Genomic DNA, 18,573 nt, shown 5'->3' with positions numbered 1-18,573 from the left:
TTTATACTTACCCAAAATTGGTACTTACTGATCCAGCTGCAAAAGTAGCTTTTGGTTGTAGCTTGTTGAGGAAAGTTTTGACGGATATGGCAAGTGTCATTAACACAAAGTAACATTATACTGTATGTAGAGAATTTTCACAGATACTCTCACTTTTGGCAGTCTAGATGCTATAACACAATAATTCAATGGTTCAATAGTTTCTTTATTATCACGTGTACCGAGGTGCAATGATTTTTCTTTGTTTGCATATATATCAGCAAGACTATTGCCATATAAATGCACAATCCTCCAGTTAATACAGAATGTACGTGTCATATATATAGAATATATAGAACAGCCCACTGTCTAAACCCCTGCTGGTTTAAATCCAAGGGAGACACAAAATGCTGGAGTAACTCAGCGGGTTAGGCAGCATCTCTGGAGAGAAGGAATGGAGGCAGCATCTCTGGAGAGAAGGAATGGAGGCAGCAGCTCGACCTCAGTCTGAAGAAGGGTCTCGACCCGAAACGTCACCCATTCCTTCTCTCCAGAGATGCTGCCTGTCATTGCAGCCGTCGCATCCATTCCGATCGTCCCGTGAACCGTCGTCCCTCTCCTTGCACGGCCCTCTTCAGTCCTTGTTCTCCAGCGGGCGCCTCCCACAATGACCTTGAGGGCGTGGAAGGTAAGACTCCCAGTTCTTCTTACCGGGACTTTTGGCCAGCGTTCCACCACTGTCGCTGACTCCCTCCATCTTCCTCCGTGATTCCCGGTCTTCAGGGGCAGGGGTCTCCAGACTCCCCCCTCCGGGCGGGTTCCCGATTCCACGGCGGGTGCACCATGCCTGCCGGTTGGGAGTGACTAACAACGGAATAAGGAATGTTGATTTCAGGTCTATAGGATGTAATCAAGAAAGTTGCATAGGTATCGGTGGTTCGGCCTCAGCGATTTACCAAAGCTATTGCAGGTACAAAGTTCAACACACTGAACTTTGCGAATACAAGGGCCTAACAGAAAGTATGCTGTAAGAAACATACAAAGAAGATACAAAGTGATAGGCTGAATAAAGCTTTAGTTGTTGAGGGAGGTTGCAATTTCAGTAACATTAAGGAAATATCTTTAAAAAAAGAATAGGAAAATGATTAAAGTTATCTTGATGTTATATAGAAATCCCATTAACAAGCAAATACAGCTAGAAATTTGGAAAATTAATGTTTTGCCAGCCCTAATTGCTCATAGGTGTACAGCATTTATTGCTACCCTGAATTGTCCTTGAGAAGGTGTACTCCGTTCTTGAACAACTCCAGTGATGGATGAGGGGGCAACGCATGCAATGTTGTCAAATTCAACTGCAGTGGGATTAGGAAGTGATGATTTCCCCAAGTTCATCCAGCCCTTGTCTTTCTGGGCAGCCATGGTCACAGGACCAGGCCGTATTGTCAAAGGGGTCTTGGCGAGTTGCTGCTGTGCACCTTGCGGACATTGTAGCCGAAGACCATATATAGCAGAAGGAATGAATGTCAGGCAGGGGTGCATACCAAGTGGGCTGCTTTGCCTTAGATCTGCATTCATCAATGCAAGTCGTAAATATTCATGCACACCTGCTCAGTGTGCTTTGCAGATGATGGAAATCATTTATGGGAACTCGGGCTCTGGCCTATTCTTCTTGACATGATTCAGTTCAGAGATAGATACAGCATGGAAACATGTCGTTCAGCCCACCAAGTCCACGCTGATCATCGATCACCTGCTCACATTAGTTCCATGTTATTCTATTGTTGCATCCATTTCTTGCACACAATGGGTAATTTAGGCCAAATAATCTACAAATCCGGACATCCGAAACTAAAGAACTCGGGGGAAATCCATGTGGTCACAGGGACAACGTGCATACTCCACGCAAACAGCACCCGAGGTCAGGATCAAACCTAGGTCTCCAGCACTGTGAGGCAGCAGCTTTACCAGCTGCATCTCTGAGCCACCCCCATAATATTTATATCATGTTCTTTAATCTTCCGGTTTGACCTCGATATTGATTGTGAAGAATTCAGCAATGATAGCTATCAAAGCTATTGACTAATTTTCCTTAGTAGGCTTAATGGGGCCCTTTAGCTGACTCCTGCTCTGTTTTCTTATATTTTAATGCTTCGGATAGAGAAAATATCTTAAGTAGGAAGCTCCAACTTAATAGCTGGCAATAGTGCTGATGGATTGAGTTATGTGCTCTTGAGGATTATTTTTGATATCATTACTTTGGAAGTTTATTGTCATTTTTTTTCCATCAGTTTCCCAGCCAAAAGAGACTCCAGTTTACAACATCACGGGAATTGTGGTGTTGCTGGTTATCGTCACTATTTTAATTGTGGTTCTTGGAGGCTTCTTCTTTCAAAAGCACAGGAGGAAGACCACAGACGGACACACACATTTTGACAATACTCTTTACTTCAATAGAGAGGTTACATCTGGACCCTGTGACTTGAAATCTCTTGTGCCAAATATAGAATCAAATGAATAGAATTCATGTAATTTACTAAAGTTTTTGAAATATATTGAAATAAATGTACCAGAAACTGAAAGCAGTGAGACTGGATATTAATGTTAGTGGTGAATTTGGCTGATATATGCTTTTGCTGCAATATTTTGCACTGGACTCTATGATTATTCTTCTGTACTGTTTATTGTCATTTTATGAGAATTATATATATATATATATTGATTACTTTGTTTGTTAAAGGTCAAATATCAGGTATAACCTTTTAGATTTAATGCTCAGTGTTTTAGTAATGTTACTATTTCAATACTATTTCAAATTTGTTTCTGTAAATAGGAGAAAGTTAAATCTTATTGCTTCAGGACAAAGATAATGATGGAATTATATTTCTAAGGGTTAGCTCTACTCCAAAAATGCATTGTTGTAATTTTCTGGTTATTTGTTCCAATAAAGAAAATGTGGAAAAAGTAAAGTTTGCTGTAATAACCTATATTTTGGGGGAAATGAAAACATTAGCTCAAAACTTGTCTGTCTGCCATAATCTGCATGTTTATATTTTTAATATAGATATCTATATAAAACAGGCACATAATTAATAATCATTACTTTTGTAAACTTATAGACACAAAATAACTTGCACTTTGCAATCTGTTTCCATCCAATTTGCTGCATTTGTAATTTGGTGATCATGCAATCATGGAATTAACCAAGATGCACACAATGCATTTCGTTGTCTCTGTACTGTACACTGACAATGACAATTAAAATTGAATCTGAATCTGAATCTGAGATGAACTTTCAGACAGGTGTAAACAGTTTATCATTGGCACATTTGTAGTGTAAATGGGCAACACTTTGGATATTTACACAGATAAAAGTAAGCGAGGGGAAATTTATAAGATTATGTGGATTTACCCAAAAGGACACACTCTGTCCTTTGCAGGGCAGGCATCTCGGGAGAACATGGATAGGTGATGTTTCGGATCGAGACCCTTCTTCAGACTCCTTTTACCCAATCTATTCCACTCATGATCGTATACACCTCTATGACATCACCCCTCATCCTCCTGCACTCCAGGGAATAAAGTTATAGCCTGCTCAACCTCTCCCTATAGCTCAGGCCCTCGAGAGGTAATGAGCAGCCCTATGTTGCCACTTCTATTTAAAGGGCTGTATTGGAAGATGAGAAATAATCAATGCATTCTTCATCTCAACGGCACTTCACTCCGCCCTCTCCCATCTCGACAACAGAGACACTTACCTAAGAATGCTGTTCATCGATTACAGCACAGCATTCAACACCATTATACCTTCTAAACTGATCACCAAACTCGGTGACCTGGGCATCGACCCCTCCCTCTGCAACTGGATATTGGACTTTCTAACCACCAGACCCCAGTCTGTTAGGTTAGACAAGCACACCTCTTCAACCCTCACCCTGAACACCGGTGTTCCACAGGGCTGTGTGCTGAGCCCCCTCCTCTACTCTCTCTTCACCTACGACTGCACACCTGTATATGGTACTAACACCATCATCAAGTATGCAGATGATACAACGGTGATTGGCCTCATCAGCAACAATGATGAGTCAGCCTATAGGGAGGAGATCCACTCCTAGCAGCATGATGCGCTGACAACAACCTGGCCCTTAACTCCAAGAAGACCAAGGAGCTCATTGTAGACTTCAGAATGTCTAGGGGCGGCACGCACACCCCCATCCACATCAACGGGACGGAGGTGGAACGTGTTTCCAGCTTTAGGTTCCTGGGGGGGTCAGCATCTCCGATGACCTCTCTTGGACCCACAATACCTCAACTCTGGTCAAGAAGGCTCAGCAGCGTCTCTTCTTCCTGAGGAGACTGAAGAAGGTCCGTCTCCTCAGATTCTGGTAAACTTCTACCGCTGCACCATCGAGAGCATCCTTACCAACTGTATCACAGTATGGAATGGCAACTGCTCTGTCTCCGACTGGAAAGCATTGCAGAGGGTGGTGAAAATTGCCCAACGCATCATAGGTTCCTTGCCCCCCTCCATTGAGTCTGTCCAAAGCAAGCGTTGTCTGCGGAGGGCGCTCAGCATCGTCAAGGACTGCTCTCACCCCAACCACAGACTGTTTACCCTCCTACCATCTGGGAGGCGCTACAGGTCTCTCCGTTGCCGGACCAGCAGGTCCAGGAACAGCTTCTTCGCTGCGGCTGTTACATTAATCAACACTGTACCTCGGTGACTGCCAATCACCTCCCCTTCCCCCCACCCCCGGACACTCCTTCCACCAGGAAAAAAATAATTGCACTACTATGACTGTATGCACGTAAATATATTTATTTATTGCTCATATTCTATGTCGCTCTTCTAGGAAGATGCTAACTGCATTTTGTTGTCTCTGTACTGTACACTGCACAATGACAATAAAGTTTGAATCTGAAAGAAGATTGGAGGGAGGCTGCATATGTGACAAGGGATGAATAGGACAGTGCAATTTAGAACATGAACAGCAATGCTTTGGCTGGCATCAGATGTATGGGGAGGGCAACAATGAATGCCAGTCAACAGCCGTTGGAATAGTATGGAGGTAACATTAGTTTTAGGAACAGACTGCTGAGACAGAGACAGAGTCAAGTATCATTACCTGCAGAGTATTTCTAGCATTTTCTGTTTAGCACCTTCCATTCTTATTGCAGCCAGGCCCAACCCAGTTTAAAAACCTGGTCGGTATTCCTATGTGGCTTGCCCACTTCAATTCTGAACCAGGGAGAGTTTGAATAAACAAGTAATAGATGGGAGCTTTTTGATTCACAAGCTCACGTTATAAGAGTAGAATTAGGCCATTTGGCACATTGAGTCTGCTCTGCCATTCAATCATGGCTGATCTCTGCCTCCTAATCCAATTTTCCTGCCTTCTCCCCATAATCCTTGACACCCTTTCTAATCAAGAATGTGTCTATCTCTGCCTTTGTCCACCTCTGATTGCCCCAGAAGAATATTTCCGTGAGGAAAAAAAAAATCATATAATGCTTGAGCTTTAAATGGATTCCAGTGACTTTGAGGATTAATCTGTAGATTATTGGCAATATTGAGGTATTAAACAATGACCAAAACATGGCAAAATAAAGTTCATATCGTTTGATCTCCTGTCTAAAACAGGCAAGCGGTCGGGATGGGGAACCCACTCAAGATGGGCTGTTGACCAAGTGCCAGCCTTAACAGGATTGTAAATTATGTTTTTAAAAGCCAATGCAACTTATTTGCCAGTGAGAAATATTAAAAATTTGTCCTTCATTTCATCTGAAATAATCACCAGTGTTATAGCCCTAAACCCCAGAGATTTTAGTTTAAACTTTCCAACTTGCAAAGCACAGAACAAATGTTGGATTTAGATGCTTTATATTTAAGAACCAGACAAATAAAACAGTGAGTTAACAGTTAATATGTTTGTGCACTGCATGCACACTAAGTTGCAGATGATTAAAAGTTACTAAAGTGAATTAAGAAGATATTAATAAAGAAATAACTGGTCATCGGAACCCCACTGTGACCATTTCTCCCTCCCACATCCCCTCCCCCTCTCACACCCATATACTCAATGCAGAAATAAATCCCAGCGTCTCCATGACGACCAGAACACTTTGAGTAGTAGCTGCTAATCTCTCAACTGTTATCCAATTCTTACTAATAAGAACGGAGGCTAAGGAAGACATTAGAGGACTTAGATCGGAGGAAGAAATCTGTGCATTGAGTGGAAAGGTAAAAAGATCTTATAAAGTTGCATCAAATGCCCGAGATTACTTGCAATGTTTACAGTGGTGTATTTAGGTCAAAGCTTCAAGGGGAACAAATCATTGTCTCATAACGTGGTCTCTTTTTCCCTGTCCCTAATTTTTGTTTCTTCCATCCATCTTTCCTATTTATATTCATTTGACTGGTGCCCTTCATTTTCTGTTTGCCTTGGTCCCCTATCCTCATATTTTCTTTCTCGAACGTGATTGATTGAGTTTCACTGTTTGCTTGTCACCCTCGTGGTTTTTTTTGTGGTTCCTTTGCACTGGGCTTTGATGTTCTGCAACTGAAATTGTTGCAAACATACAAAATCAAACTCGTATGGGAGTTTGTGACTGTTTGAAAGAAATATTGGTTTTCTGTATGGAAACTGAAACAGTTTGTTGTCTTTCAATCCGTGATTACACAATTGCAGGGCATATCATTAGTGCCCAGCTATTCTGAGCAGGGAAAAGCAAAGAAACAGAAAATAAATGCAAAAAAGAATAAAGCAAAGGAATAGAAGATACAGAAGAAAGGGGCCAGAGAGGGTTCCTTTTTAATTTTGGTTTGGCCTCATTCAGACACTTGACCTAAAACTACCTGTAGTATTGAACATCAGGATGGTCTTTCTTCAATGCAGTGGAACTGTTTGGCCTTAACAGTAATTAGGCAGCGAAGAAAGTGAACAGCCATCAACTGTCCATATCACTGATTTAGTAAAAGCCCTTGACCTGAATTACAAATAGAAATTAGGATCTAATAAGTTCCATGTGAAATATTTGGCATTTTCAGTTACAATAAAATGATAATAAAAGCTAAGGACCATCAAAATTAATAATTAACATTAGATCAACAATTATATAAGATATTATTCAACAATTGGATTTATTAAAACTTGAAATACAACTATTTAACATTTGTAAAAAGTAAATGTAATGCCAGAGACAAAATGAAATCTCAGTCAAAAAGTCTTCATTGGAAAAGAGAACACATACAAATTATTTATAATCCAAACTGTCTATCACGAATAAAGTATTTTCTACTGTGCAATTAAATAGTTTTGAAAATAACATTTATAGGCAAAACAGGTGGACAGCAGCTTGGCCATCACTGTTGCAACATTTCATTATGGAACGTACTTAACTGCTTTTCTGGAACTTTGCCTTTCTCTAGATCTGAGAATTGGAGGAGAGAAAAAAGTATCTTAGAAAGAAAAAAAAAGAAAAGTAAAAAATATGCTGGTTTGCAACTTGTCCTTTGCCATCTGGATGATCTATGTCAGCTCAGTATGCATTTACACCAAAGGCCACACTAACAAGCACAGCCAAACTAATGAGCAAACGCATGATAACCTGAAGGTATTTCTACAACCTTTGTCACCGAGTAATCACAGTGGATTATCCAAGAATCAAACAAGGAATCTGATTCAAAAGTTGTGGGATCGAGTGCAATGTACAAAAAGAATAGCTGGTACCAAGGACCAATGTGAGAAGGTAGGTCTGTCTATGTTCTTTAACTTTTCTATTGCTTAGAGCAATTGTGACTGTCAGCTTTGTGTAACTCAAAAGCAAGCAGAGAGCTGAACAATCTTAAAATTCAGTTCTGAAGTGAGGTTCTCCCGCTGAGATGATGAAGAGGAAATTTTGCAGGTTTTTGATGCAGACAATGGTATCAATTCTTCCCCCTTCCCGAAAACACTAATCCCTGCCATGACCCCCACCCTTCAAGTCTAAATTCCAGTTTAGCTAGCTGCAACTGCAGAGTGGATCTAAAGTCACAATAGAGAAATCAGGATGGTGGGATTAGTTGTGGCTGAACTGGCATAAAGTATCACCAAGAAAGTACTCTTTCCCCTCCAGGCTACACAGGAAAGTTTGCTTCTATATGAATAATTCAATGATTTCAAAGCAACTCATCTTGTGTTGGCAAGCATCAAACACCACAGTAACTACTGACAAATTCTAAATGGTGCAGACTTTGTCTCCTGATTCCTCATCATTACAGCTGCCATGAAGTCCAGTTCCTGCCTTTGATAGTTCAAGCAGCATTCCAACTATTAAAAGTGCTATATAAGTTGTAGTGGAGGATGTAAAACATAATTAAAGCCTCAAATCAGATACATTTAATAGATTCCTTGGTACTTTCTTGAAGTGTAATAATGTTTGTCATTGCTTTGGCCACAATCGACGTCTCAATCAACATCCACATTAATTCCACAACTCCACATTAATCCATCGCTTATCTCATTGCTCGATATACAATTCTGAGCAACTACTTCAAAAATAATTAAGTATCTTAAAATACAATGGGGCACTCTGAATAATTGAAAACACAAAATCTTTTGTTTCAAACGAAGGAGAAAGAATGTGAAAAGAAAGCTGACAGGAATCCTAACTATAAATTTCAAGGAAGTATTTAAACATTCTTAGACTGGCATTAAACATATTTAATAGCCACAAACAGCAATAAACTATTCTAAAGATTTACAACTGAGGTTACAAGTTTGAATGAGGAAGCAGTTACAATTTCTTTGCAATTTAAATTTCTGATGGGGGTGACCAAGGTTTACGTTCTGGTACATTTATTTCTAGAAAGTAGAAATAAGCCAATTTTTGTTTGGTAGAAGTGAGCCAAAAATGTTGGCTGTTTGTTCAGAGTCATTGAGGGCTCGTTGGAAATTGCAAATTGCCACATTGCAAAATGCCACATTGCAAATAGGTTCCAGGATTACGCAGCAGCTGGGCTAATAATATTCTGAATAATAAAGCCTTAATTGGCTGCATACTCACATGCTAACCAGTGGGCAAGTTGATGAAAAAGTTCAGCAAGATGACAGCATTTCTGCAGAGCACTGACAGAAGCAAAGAGTGCAGCAGACTCTTCATCATCACAGAGTGAACTAATTAGCAACCATCAGCAGCACGTGAATGCGAACATCCAGTGACACCTGTGTGGGAGGGTCTCACAGTGAGAAACCTCGGTATTGTATTTTTTTTAATCCAGATTTCCTTCTATTTACTTATCAAGTTTATCCATGTCTTCCAACTGCCGCAGGGCAGCTGCTGCCTTTTGAAATTAATGGGGAGTGAAAGAATAACAGCATTCAGCGTATACTTCAAGTACCATACATTTGTTTGTTGAATGAGTGGTTATCAGGTTGACAGCACATGATGTTCCATGCTCCGTGAGAATCCAGTCTCTGTGGTGTTCCAGTACAAGTGGTGATCCACTGTGTGTATTGGTGGGATCTTGGTGATTGTGAGCTTCCATTGTGTCTGAAATTCCACTCCAAGCGATAGATCAGGCTCTGTCCTTTCAATGAACATGGTGTTCAACTGCATGTGATATATTGTTGTTGTGGTGTTCCAGGGCCAAATTTCCAATATTCTCAGCCATGAGGGAAATCTGCAGTCAACTGCATGAAGCTGACAACCTTCCCGCCCACATTCTGAGAGACTATTCATGTATAAATAAAGAATTCCACATGTCAGCAAAGAGCCCCCATTTTCAGGGATGTGCATATCTCACAGCTCCATGTTACTGCTCTATAGGACATTGGTTAGGCTGCATTTTGGAATATTGTGTGCAATTCTGATTGCCCCATTACAGCAAGGGTGTGGAGGTTTTGGATGGGTGGCAGAGGACGTTTACCAGAATGTGACCATTGGGAAGGGCATTGAGTGCAAAAACTGTACAAGTCGTCAGTGGAGTACTGTGTGCAGTTCTAGTTGTCTGACTACAGGAAAGAGGATATTAAGTTGCAAAAGGTTAAAAAGAGATTCACCAAAAAAAATGTTATCTGGGCTTGAGGGCTTTAGAGAGAAGCCATGAGATCTAACCCTCCAGACTAACCTACCATGCGGGACTTTGTTAAAGGTTTTGCTAAGCACCCTCGAGGCAACGTTTCTGCCCTGTTCTCTTGATCATGATCTTGAGTGAAGGTGTACAAGATCACAAGGGGCATGGACAAAGAAAATGCTCAAAATTGTTTTCCAAAAGTAGAGGACTCTACAACGACACTGCATAGATTTACTAGAATGTTGCCTGGGTTTCAGCAACTAAGTTACAGAGAAAGGTTGAACAAGTTAGGGCTTTATTCTTTGGAGCGCAGAAGGTTAAGGGGGGACTTGATAGAGGTTTTTAAAATGATGAGAGGGATAGACAGAGTTGACGTGGAAAAGCTTTTCCCACTGAGAGTAGGGGGAAGATTCAAACAAGAGGACATGACATGAGAATTAAGGGACTGAAGTTTAGGGGTAACATGAGGGGAAACTTCTTTACTCAGAGAGTGGTGGCTGTGTGGAATGAGCTTCCAGTGAAGGTGGTGGAGGCAGGTTCGTTTTTTATCATTTAAAAATAAATTGGATAGTTATATGGATGGGAAGGGAATGGAGGGTTATGGTCTGAGCGCAGGTATATGGGACTAGGGGAGATTATGTGTTCGGCACGGACTAGAAGGGTCGAGATGGCCTGTTTCCGTGCTGTAATTGTTATATGGTTATATGGTTATAGGCTTATGGTGAGAGGAGAGGGAGTAAACAGGGATCTCAGGGTCAACTTTTTCCACTCAGAGGGTAGTTCATTTTTGGAATGAGTGAATAAACAAATATAATAATGACTTTTGAAAGACATTTGGACAGATATATGGATAGAAAGGGTTGAGTGGAAAATGGGCCACAAATAGGCAAATGGGAGTAGTCCTGCATGCCAACTTGGACAGTATGGACAAGGTGAGCTAAAGGGCCTTTTTCCATGTTGTGGAAATCCATGATTCCATCATCAACTCCTTAGATGGCACCTTCTAAACCCATGACCATGACCAGCAAGAACAAGAACATCAAAAGCAAGGCAACACCACCACCTGAAAATTGCCTTCCAAGCCGCACACCATCCTGACTCGGAAATATATCACCAGTCTTTCACTGTCATTGGGTCATAGTCCTGGAAGTCCCTCACTAATAGCATTTTTGGTCTTTCCACACCTCAAGGACTGTTTAGTTTAGTTTAATTTAGTTTAGTTTAGAGATACAACTTGGAAATAGCCCTTCGGCCCACCGAGTCCTCAATAACCAGTAATCCCCGCAGATTAACACTCTCCTATACACAGTAAGGACAATTTTTACTAACCTTTTCATTAACTTACAAACCCGTATGTCTTTGGAGTGTGCAAGTTAAACTGAAGATCTTGGAGAAAACCCACACGGTCACAAGGAGAACGTATACAAACTTCCTATGTTTTCTACATAGTCAGGATTGAACCCGGGTCTCTGGCACTGTAAGGCAGCAACTCTACCGCTGCTCCACCATGCCACCACTGCAGTGGCTCAAGATAGCAGCTCACCACCACCTTCACAAGGACAATCAGGGATGGGAAATGAAATGATGACTCGGCCTGAATGAACAAAACAAATAGTTCCTGGTGCAGGTAGATCACAAGAAGATCAGAATAGGAGTAGCCCACTCTACAGCCTCTAGTCTACCTGCCGTTCGATATGCTCATGGCTTTAACTCTTCTGTTATGCTAGGTCCCAACACCTTCATTTTGAGTTGAGTTTATTTTAATGTCATGTGTATCGAGGTACAGTGAAATAGCTTTTCATTTTCTCCATCTTTGCAATATTTATCTATCTCCATATTAACCATATAACCATATATAACCATATAACAATTACAGCATGGAAACAGGCCATCTTGGCCCTACAAGTCCGTGCCGAACAATTATTTTCCCTTAGTCCCACCAGCCTGCACTCATACCATAACCCTCCATTCCCTTCTCATCCATATGCCTATCCAATTTATTTTTAAATGATACCAACGAACCTGCCTCCACCACTTCCACTGGAAGCTCATTCCACACCGCTACCACTCTCTGAGTAAAGAAATTCCCCCTCATATTACCCCTAAACTTCTGTCCCTTAATTCTGAAGTCATGTCCTCTTGTTTGAATCTTCCCTATTCTCAAAGGGAAAAGCTTGCCCACATCAACTCTGTCTATCCCTCTCATCATTTTAAAGACCTCTATCAAGTCCCCCCTTAACCTTCTGCGGTCCAGAGAATAAAGACCTAACTTATTCAACCTTTCTCTGTAACTTAGTTACTGAAACCCAGGCAACATTCTAGTAAATCTCCTCTGTACTCTCTCTATTTTGTTGACATCCTTCCTATTATTGGGCGACCAAAATTGTACACCATACTCCAGAATTGGTCTCACCAATGCCTTGTACAATTTTAACATTACATCCCAGCTTCTATACTCAATGCTCTGATTTATAAAGGCTAGCACACCAAAAGCTTATTAACTATATCCATTGAACTGACCTCCATGACCCATTGGGCAAGTGAATTCCAGTGATTCACCACCCTTGGAAAGAAGACATTTCTACATGCCTCAGTTTTAAATGAACATCTTATAATGCAGCCATGCCCACTTGTACTTCTCTGTCCCGTTAGAGATAATGTATCAACAACCATTCTGAAGAAGGGTATCGACCCGAAACATCACCCATTGTTTCTCTCCAGAGATGCTGCCTGTCCCGCTGAGTTACTCCAGCATTTTGTGTCTATCTTCAACATCCACCCTGTCAGGTCCACTTAAGATCAGATATGTCTGAATAAGGCCAACCCTCATTCTTCTGAACTCTGAGAAATGCAGACCATGCTCTGTGCTCATAAGCTCATGTTAAAGGAGCAGTGTTAGGCCATTCAGCCCTTCAAGTCTACTCCATCATTCAATCATGGCCAATCTATCCTTCCCTCCCAACCCCATTCTCTTGCATTCTCCCCGTAACCCCTCACCCCCACACTTCTCAAGATCAATATCCATTGACAGCCTCCACAGCTTTCTGTGGTGATGAATTCCACAGGTTCACCATCCTCTGACTAAAGTGCAACTGCTGCTCTTTGTCGAAGACACACAGCATTCAATGCAGCTGTGTACCACCAAAGTCTTGAAGTAAGAATAGAATACATTTACATCCACCATGCCACTTAGTGTGGACCGGATTAAAATAAGGTTATAAGTGATAGGAGCAGAATTAGACCATTCGGCCCATCAAGTCTACTCCACCCATGCAATCATGTCTGATCTATCTTCCCCCCCCTAACCCTATTCTCCTGCCTTCTCCCCATAACCCTTGACACCTATACCAATCAAATTGAGTTATAAGAAACAATGAGATCTTTCATTTGCAATACTGTTAAATTGGCTCCTGAGCTTTGTACTTACGAAATGGAAAACAATGTGCGCTTATTCTAGTGCTAATTAATCTGAATGACCACAGCAAGGTCTTATCCATTGCCAAAAGCACAGCACTGTAGAAGCTAGATATTCAAAATAAGTTAAAGGAAAAACGTTGGAAACGCTCAGAAAGTCGGTTAAGAATTGTGAACAGTAGATCAAGACGTAATATTTCTGGCTTTACTGATGAAGGATGATGATGATGCATTCCATCGACGTTGCCTTACCTGTTGGGTATTTCAAACATTTTGTATTTTCTATTATAATTCTCATTAAAGTCGCAGAGCACAGAGTCATACAGCACGGAAACAGGCCCTTCGTCCCAGCTTTACCCATACTGACCAAGGTGGCCGATCTACACTAGTTTCACCAGCCCTCGTTTGGCCCTTACCCTCCTAAGATACGATATGACACAACAAAACTTTCTTCATCCCCGGAGGGAAATTGGTCTGCTGACAGTCACAACACACAAGGCACACAAAAACTTGAAATTAAAAGTGAAAAGAAAAAGAAAAAGAAAGACAAGTTGTTGTTGGCTGGCTGCCGTGTGCACAGCGCCTTCACCAGAACAAACAAACAAACAAACACAGGCTTATCCCCTGGGCAAAGGATTCTAAACTAAAGTGCACTCCCCCCTCCCCCACATCAGGTCCCCCTATGTTCTCCCACCGTCCCTCACAGGGGTCTCCCCATGCCCAGTCCCCATTGTTCTTCACCTTCCTCCTTACGCTCATCGATAGCGAGGCCCCAAACCGCCACCGAGTCCCCTTTTGCCGCCGAGGTCCACGGTGCCGCCAAGTCCCGTGCTGCCGTCGATGGAGGATGAGGGGTGATCCTATGGAAGTGTATAAACCTTTCCTATCCAGGTAGCAATCCAAATGGATGTTGTTATTGTACCTGCCTCAACTACCTCCACTGGCCGTCCATTCCAGATACCCACCACCCTCGCTGTGAAAAATGAGATTCCTGTTAAATCTCTCCCATCTCACCTTAAACCTATGTCTCCTGGTTTTTGATTCCCCTACTCTGGGTAATTCCCCTTTTATACATTTCCATTAGATCACACCCCTCATCCTCCCGCGCTCCAAGTAACAAAGACCGAGCCTGCACAACCTTTCCGCAGCGCTCAGGCCCTAAAGTCCGGGCAACATCCCCCGTTTTGTTTCTGGCGGAACAGCACCTCATCTTACTCTTTGGTGGTTTATAACCCAACAGTCTGAACATTGAATTCTCCAATCTTAAGTAACAACTCCCCATCCCGTCACCCTCTCTCACTTATCTGTGCCCGATCCTGGTGCTCACCCATTTCTTCCACTATCCTCCCTTCCCCCATTTCTTTAACCCAATCACTGGTATCCATTTCCCTGGCTATAAATTTCACTCCTCTCACCTTATCTGACACCCATGTGTATTGCGCTACCCATCTGCCATTCAAATCCCCATCACCAGCACCTACCTATCTCTTGCCAGTTTTGGCCTGACCCCGGGTTTCGGCCCGAAACGTTACCTATCTCCTTCGCTCAATAGATGCTGCTGCACCCGCTGAGTTTCTCCAGCATTTTTGTGTACCTGACCCCACCTCCCCTCCAGCTTCCTTTCCCTCCCCCATTACAATCAAGAAAGGTCCAGACCCGAAATGTCATCTGTCCATTTCCTCCACAGATGCTGCCGAACTCGCTGAGATACATCAATAATTTGTGTCTTGGATATGGACATTGAATTCTCCTATTTCAAGTAATACCTCAACTTCCCTCTCCCTTGCACACACCCAGCTCTGGTGTGAATGCTTTCAGAACATCGAATATAGAACATAGAAAGGTACAGCACAGGAACAAGATGTTCAGCCCACAATGTCCAAGCCGAACATGATGCTAAGATAAACTAATCTCATGATCCATATCCCTCTATTCTCTGTATAAGGATGTGCCTGTCTAAAAGTTTCTTAAACTCCACTATCATATCTGTCTCCAGCGCCAGCCCTGGCAGCACATTCTAGACACCGCCCTCTGTATAAAAAAATTATCTCACACATCTCCTTCAAACTTTGCGTCTCTCACCTTGGCTAGTGGCGCCATCGAGTGTGGCAGCCTCGCCTGCAGCTGTTCATCCTTTAAAAACATTTTTAGTCTGTCAAATGTTTTGTTTTGGAAGTCTTTTAGTCTTTTTACGTGGGGAGAGGACAGTTTTTCACAGTCATTACCTGGGTCGAGGATGCGTCTTTCCTCTGAGCCGCATCTTCGCCCCCTCCTTGCGGCCTACCGTCTGGATTGGCGTGGCCTTTCCTTCTGGAGACCGGCCAGAGCTTCGGTTTCAGCGGCGGCGCAGCACTGGGGTGCTATCGCGGAGCGGCCGAGGCCTTGCTGGAGTCGCCGTGTCGGAATGCTCCGGAGTGCTGGGACTGTTGACTTTGATGCCGTGGAGCTGTGGCCTGTGGTGGTCTGTGGTCTACGGAGCCTTCGGCCGCGGGCGACGCTGACTTTAACATCGCGGAGGCCTGGGATCTTTCGCCGAGGTCACCAGTGTTGGAGCTCCGCCCAGCTCGGCCTGTGGACTTCGGGAACTCCATGCCGCTGAGAGTGTTCTTCCGATGCAAGAGCTCCATCATCCTAGTGAGAGGGCCTGAAACATCAGGCCGTTCGTAGCGGCGACTGCGGAGGCCTTAATAGGCCCCGACCACGGGTGAACAAGAGGAAGATGACTGAACTTTTATTGCCTTCCTTCACAGTGGGAAACGTTGATTCCGCTGTGGGGGATGTTTTATGTTTTAGGTTAAATTCTATAGTGTTGTGTTTATCTTATTTGTGTGCTGCATGGTAACTCAAATTTCACTGCACCAATTGGTGTATGTGACAATAAATGTCCTTTGTCCTTTGTCCTTAAACCTGTCTTCGTTAATCTTTCACATTTTCATGCTGGGAAAATGGTTCTGAATGTCTACCCTATCGATGCCTCTCATAACTTTAAATACTTCTATCAGGTCTCCCCTCCACCTCCGGACCCCAAGATGCGTCTGCTCATCATTGCTGTTAAGGATCTTGCCGTCGACTATATACCTTCCCTTTACATTTGACCTCCAAAAGTGAAACACCCGGAATTGCTCGGATTAAACTCCATCTTCCCTTTGTCTGTCCATTTCTGTAGTTGATCTATATTCCCTATATGCTTTGACAACCTTCACCACTGTCTATAACGCCACACACCTTAGTGTTGTTTGCAAACTTAACAACTAACCCATCTACAGTTACTTCCAAGTCATTTATATACATCACAAACAACAGAGGTCCCAACACAGATCCCTGTGGAACTCAAATGGTCACAGACCTCCAGCTACAATAAAGCCATTCCACCATATCCCTCTGTCATCTATGAGTAAACCAGCTCTGAATCCATTCCCCAAGTCACCATGAATCCATTGCATTTTAATCCCCTGGATTTCAGGGACTCTTATGGGCCTGTCCCACTTAGGTGATTTTCAGGTGACTGCCGGCGACTGTCAAGTCGTAGCAGGTCGCTGAAAAACTGGCGACTTGAACGGCCACTGTCAGAGTGGAACACACACACACACACACACACACACACACACACACACACACACACACACACACACACACACACACACACACACACACACACACACACACACACACACACACACACACACACACACACACACACACACACACACACACACACACACACACACACACACACACACACACACCTTCCTTCACCAGCCAGTTATGCAGGTGGGGGACAGGGCAAGCGGGGGGAGCGCTGTCTGAGTGAAATTCACACGTTGGACAGCCATTGTGATACAGACACACACCACGATGAACAGGAAGGTTGGCACTGGAATTAAGATGGTGAAAGCACAGTGTACGGGAAGGGTCACTTAAGTCCTTTAAAAGAGGGGGGGGCGGAGAGAGGGGAGAGAAGTGGGGAGAAGGGAGAGACGGGATGGGGAGGAGTGGAGACAACTTTTAAGAAGCCAGAGATACATGGCTGTGAAGCTCGGCGGACATTAACATTACCAGTCAGTTATCCTTGGTTCTGAAAACTACTGTTTATGTTTTTTTTCCCTAATGAGCCAATGACATTCACCGGTCAGCACCGGCGACAACCTACGAGAACGTACGCGCCTACGACCTGCTGGCGACCCACTACCACTGCACCTACAGCACGAGAATTCTCGCTACTCTCCATGGCGTCAAAAATTTTCAACGTTGAAAAATTAGCAGCGACCAGAATGAAGCCGCGACTAGTTCCGAGAATGCGGGAACTGCTCACTACCATGAAGGCGACTTCCCCAGGCAACCACCCGCGAACATGTGGCAACCCCATAGTCTCCTGTAGTCGCCTAAAAAGTCATCTGAGTGGGATAGGCCCATTACTAAAATCCATATAAACACCATTCACCACCCTACCTTCATCATCCACCTTTGTAACCTCCTCAAAAAAATCACTATCGTTAATTAACCCATTCTCTTCCAAATGGGAATAAATACTATTCCAAAGAATGCTCCGCAATAGCTTCCCTACCACTGATGCGAGGCTCATTGGCCATAATTCCATGGATTATCTCTTCTTTGATGGCACGATGGTGAGTCAGTGCCCCCGGCTGGCGAGTTGCTGCGGCCATTACAGCCACGCCTGGTGCGAGGCCACACGGGTTTGATGTTGACTACGGTGTGCGCTCGTTTCCCGCGGCCATACGTTGTCAGGCCCCGTCCAGACCTCCGTAGGTTTTGCTCCCCCGGGGTCTCTCCAGGTTTGCCGCCGTCCGCAGACTCCAGTGTACAATTGTAAATTGGCTCCTAGCAGTGCAGCAGGATATTCCACCGTAAGTGGCCAGCTGCAGGGAGTCGGCACTAGTCGGTGTGGACTCCTCGTGGCGGCCTCAACGAACAGCCTGTTTGCAGGGAGAGATTCAACTCCCACACGATCCCCCCATTCCAACTGTGGTCTAACCAAAATTTTGTATAGCTGACTTTTGTCCTTCCCAATGAAGGGAAGCACATCAAACACTTTCTTCATGCACTGTCCACATGTTCACAAATTATAGTAGGATTAGGCCATTCGGCCCTTTGAGCCTACTCCACCATTC

The 18,573-nt window shown here is 43.4% G+C and overlaps 2 protein-coding genes and 1 long non-coding RNA gene across 4 annotated transcripts in view; 2 read left to right on the top strand and 1 right to left on the bottom strand.

Moving 5' to 3' along the window:
• The window catches only part of mrc1a (mannose receptor, C type 1a), a 142,554-nt gene extending 139,609 nt beyond the window's left edge, over positions 1 to 2,945 (top strand). Inside the window, exon 30 of the mRNA XM_055652940.1 lies at positions 2,268 to 2,945. Coding sequence (XP_055508915.1) covers positions 2,268 to 2,497 — 230 coding nt within the window. The 3' untranslated portion in view covers positions 2,498 to 2,945. The remainder of the gene's footprint in view (positions 1 to 2,267) is intronic.
• Positions 1 to 9,133, bottom strand: part of LOC129707719 (uncharacterized) — a 51,020-nt gene extending 41,887 nt beyond the window's left edge. Inside the window, exons 1-2 of the long non-coding RNA XR_008725222.1 lie at positions 9,022 to 9,133; positions 7,372 to 7,407 (exon numbers count right to left, since the gene is read on the bottom strand). This is a non-coding gene — a long non-coding RNA (uncharacterized LOC129707719). The remainder of the gene's footprint in view (positions 1 to 7,371; positions 7,408 to 9,021) is intronic.
• LOC129707703 (zinc transporter ZIP12-like) overlaps positions 6,039 to 18,573 on the top strand; it is an 89,306-nt gene continuing 76,771 nt past the window's right edge. The window contains exons 1-2 of one of the 2 annotated variants that reach the window (XM_055652921.1): positions 6,039 to 6,217; positions 7,406 to 7,725. In XM_055652921.1, the coding sequence (XP_055508896.1) occupies positions 7,468 to 7,725 (258 nt within the window). In that variant the 5' untranslated portion in view covers positions 6,039 to 6,217; positions 7,406 to 7,467. Of the gene's footprint in view, positions 7,726 to 18,573 lie in introns of both variants that reach the window. The other variant, XM_055652930.1, reaches the window with a different exon arrangement.

The sequence above is a fragment of the Leucoraja erinacea genome, chromosome 2 (genome assembly GCF_028641065.1).
Source record: "Leucoraja erinacea ecotype New England chromosome 2, Leri_hhj_1, whole genome shotgun sequence".
In the NCBI taxonomy this organism is placed as follows: domain Eukaryota; kingdom Metazoa; phylum Chordata; class Chondrichthyes; order Rajiformes; family Rajidae; genus Leucoraja; species Leucoraja erinaceus.
The sequence above is the reverse complement of the archived record's forward strand: the minus strand, read 5'-3'. Positions and strand labels throughout refer to the sequence as shown.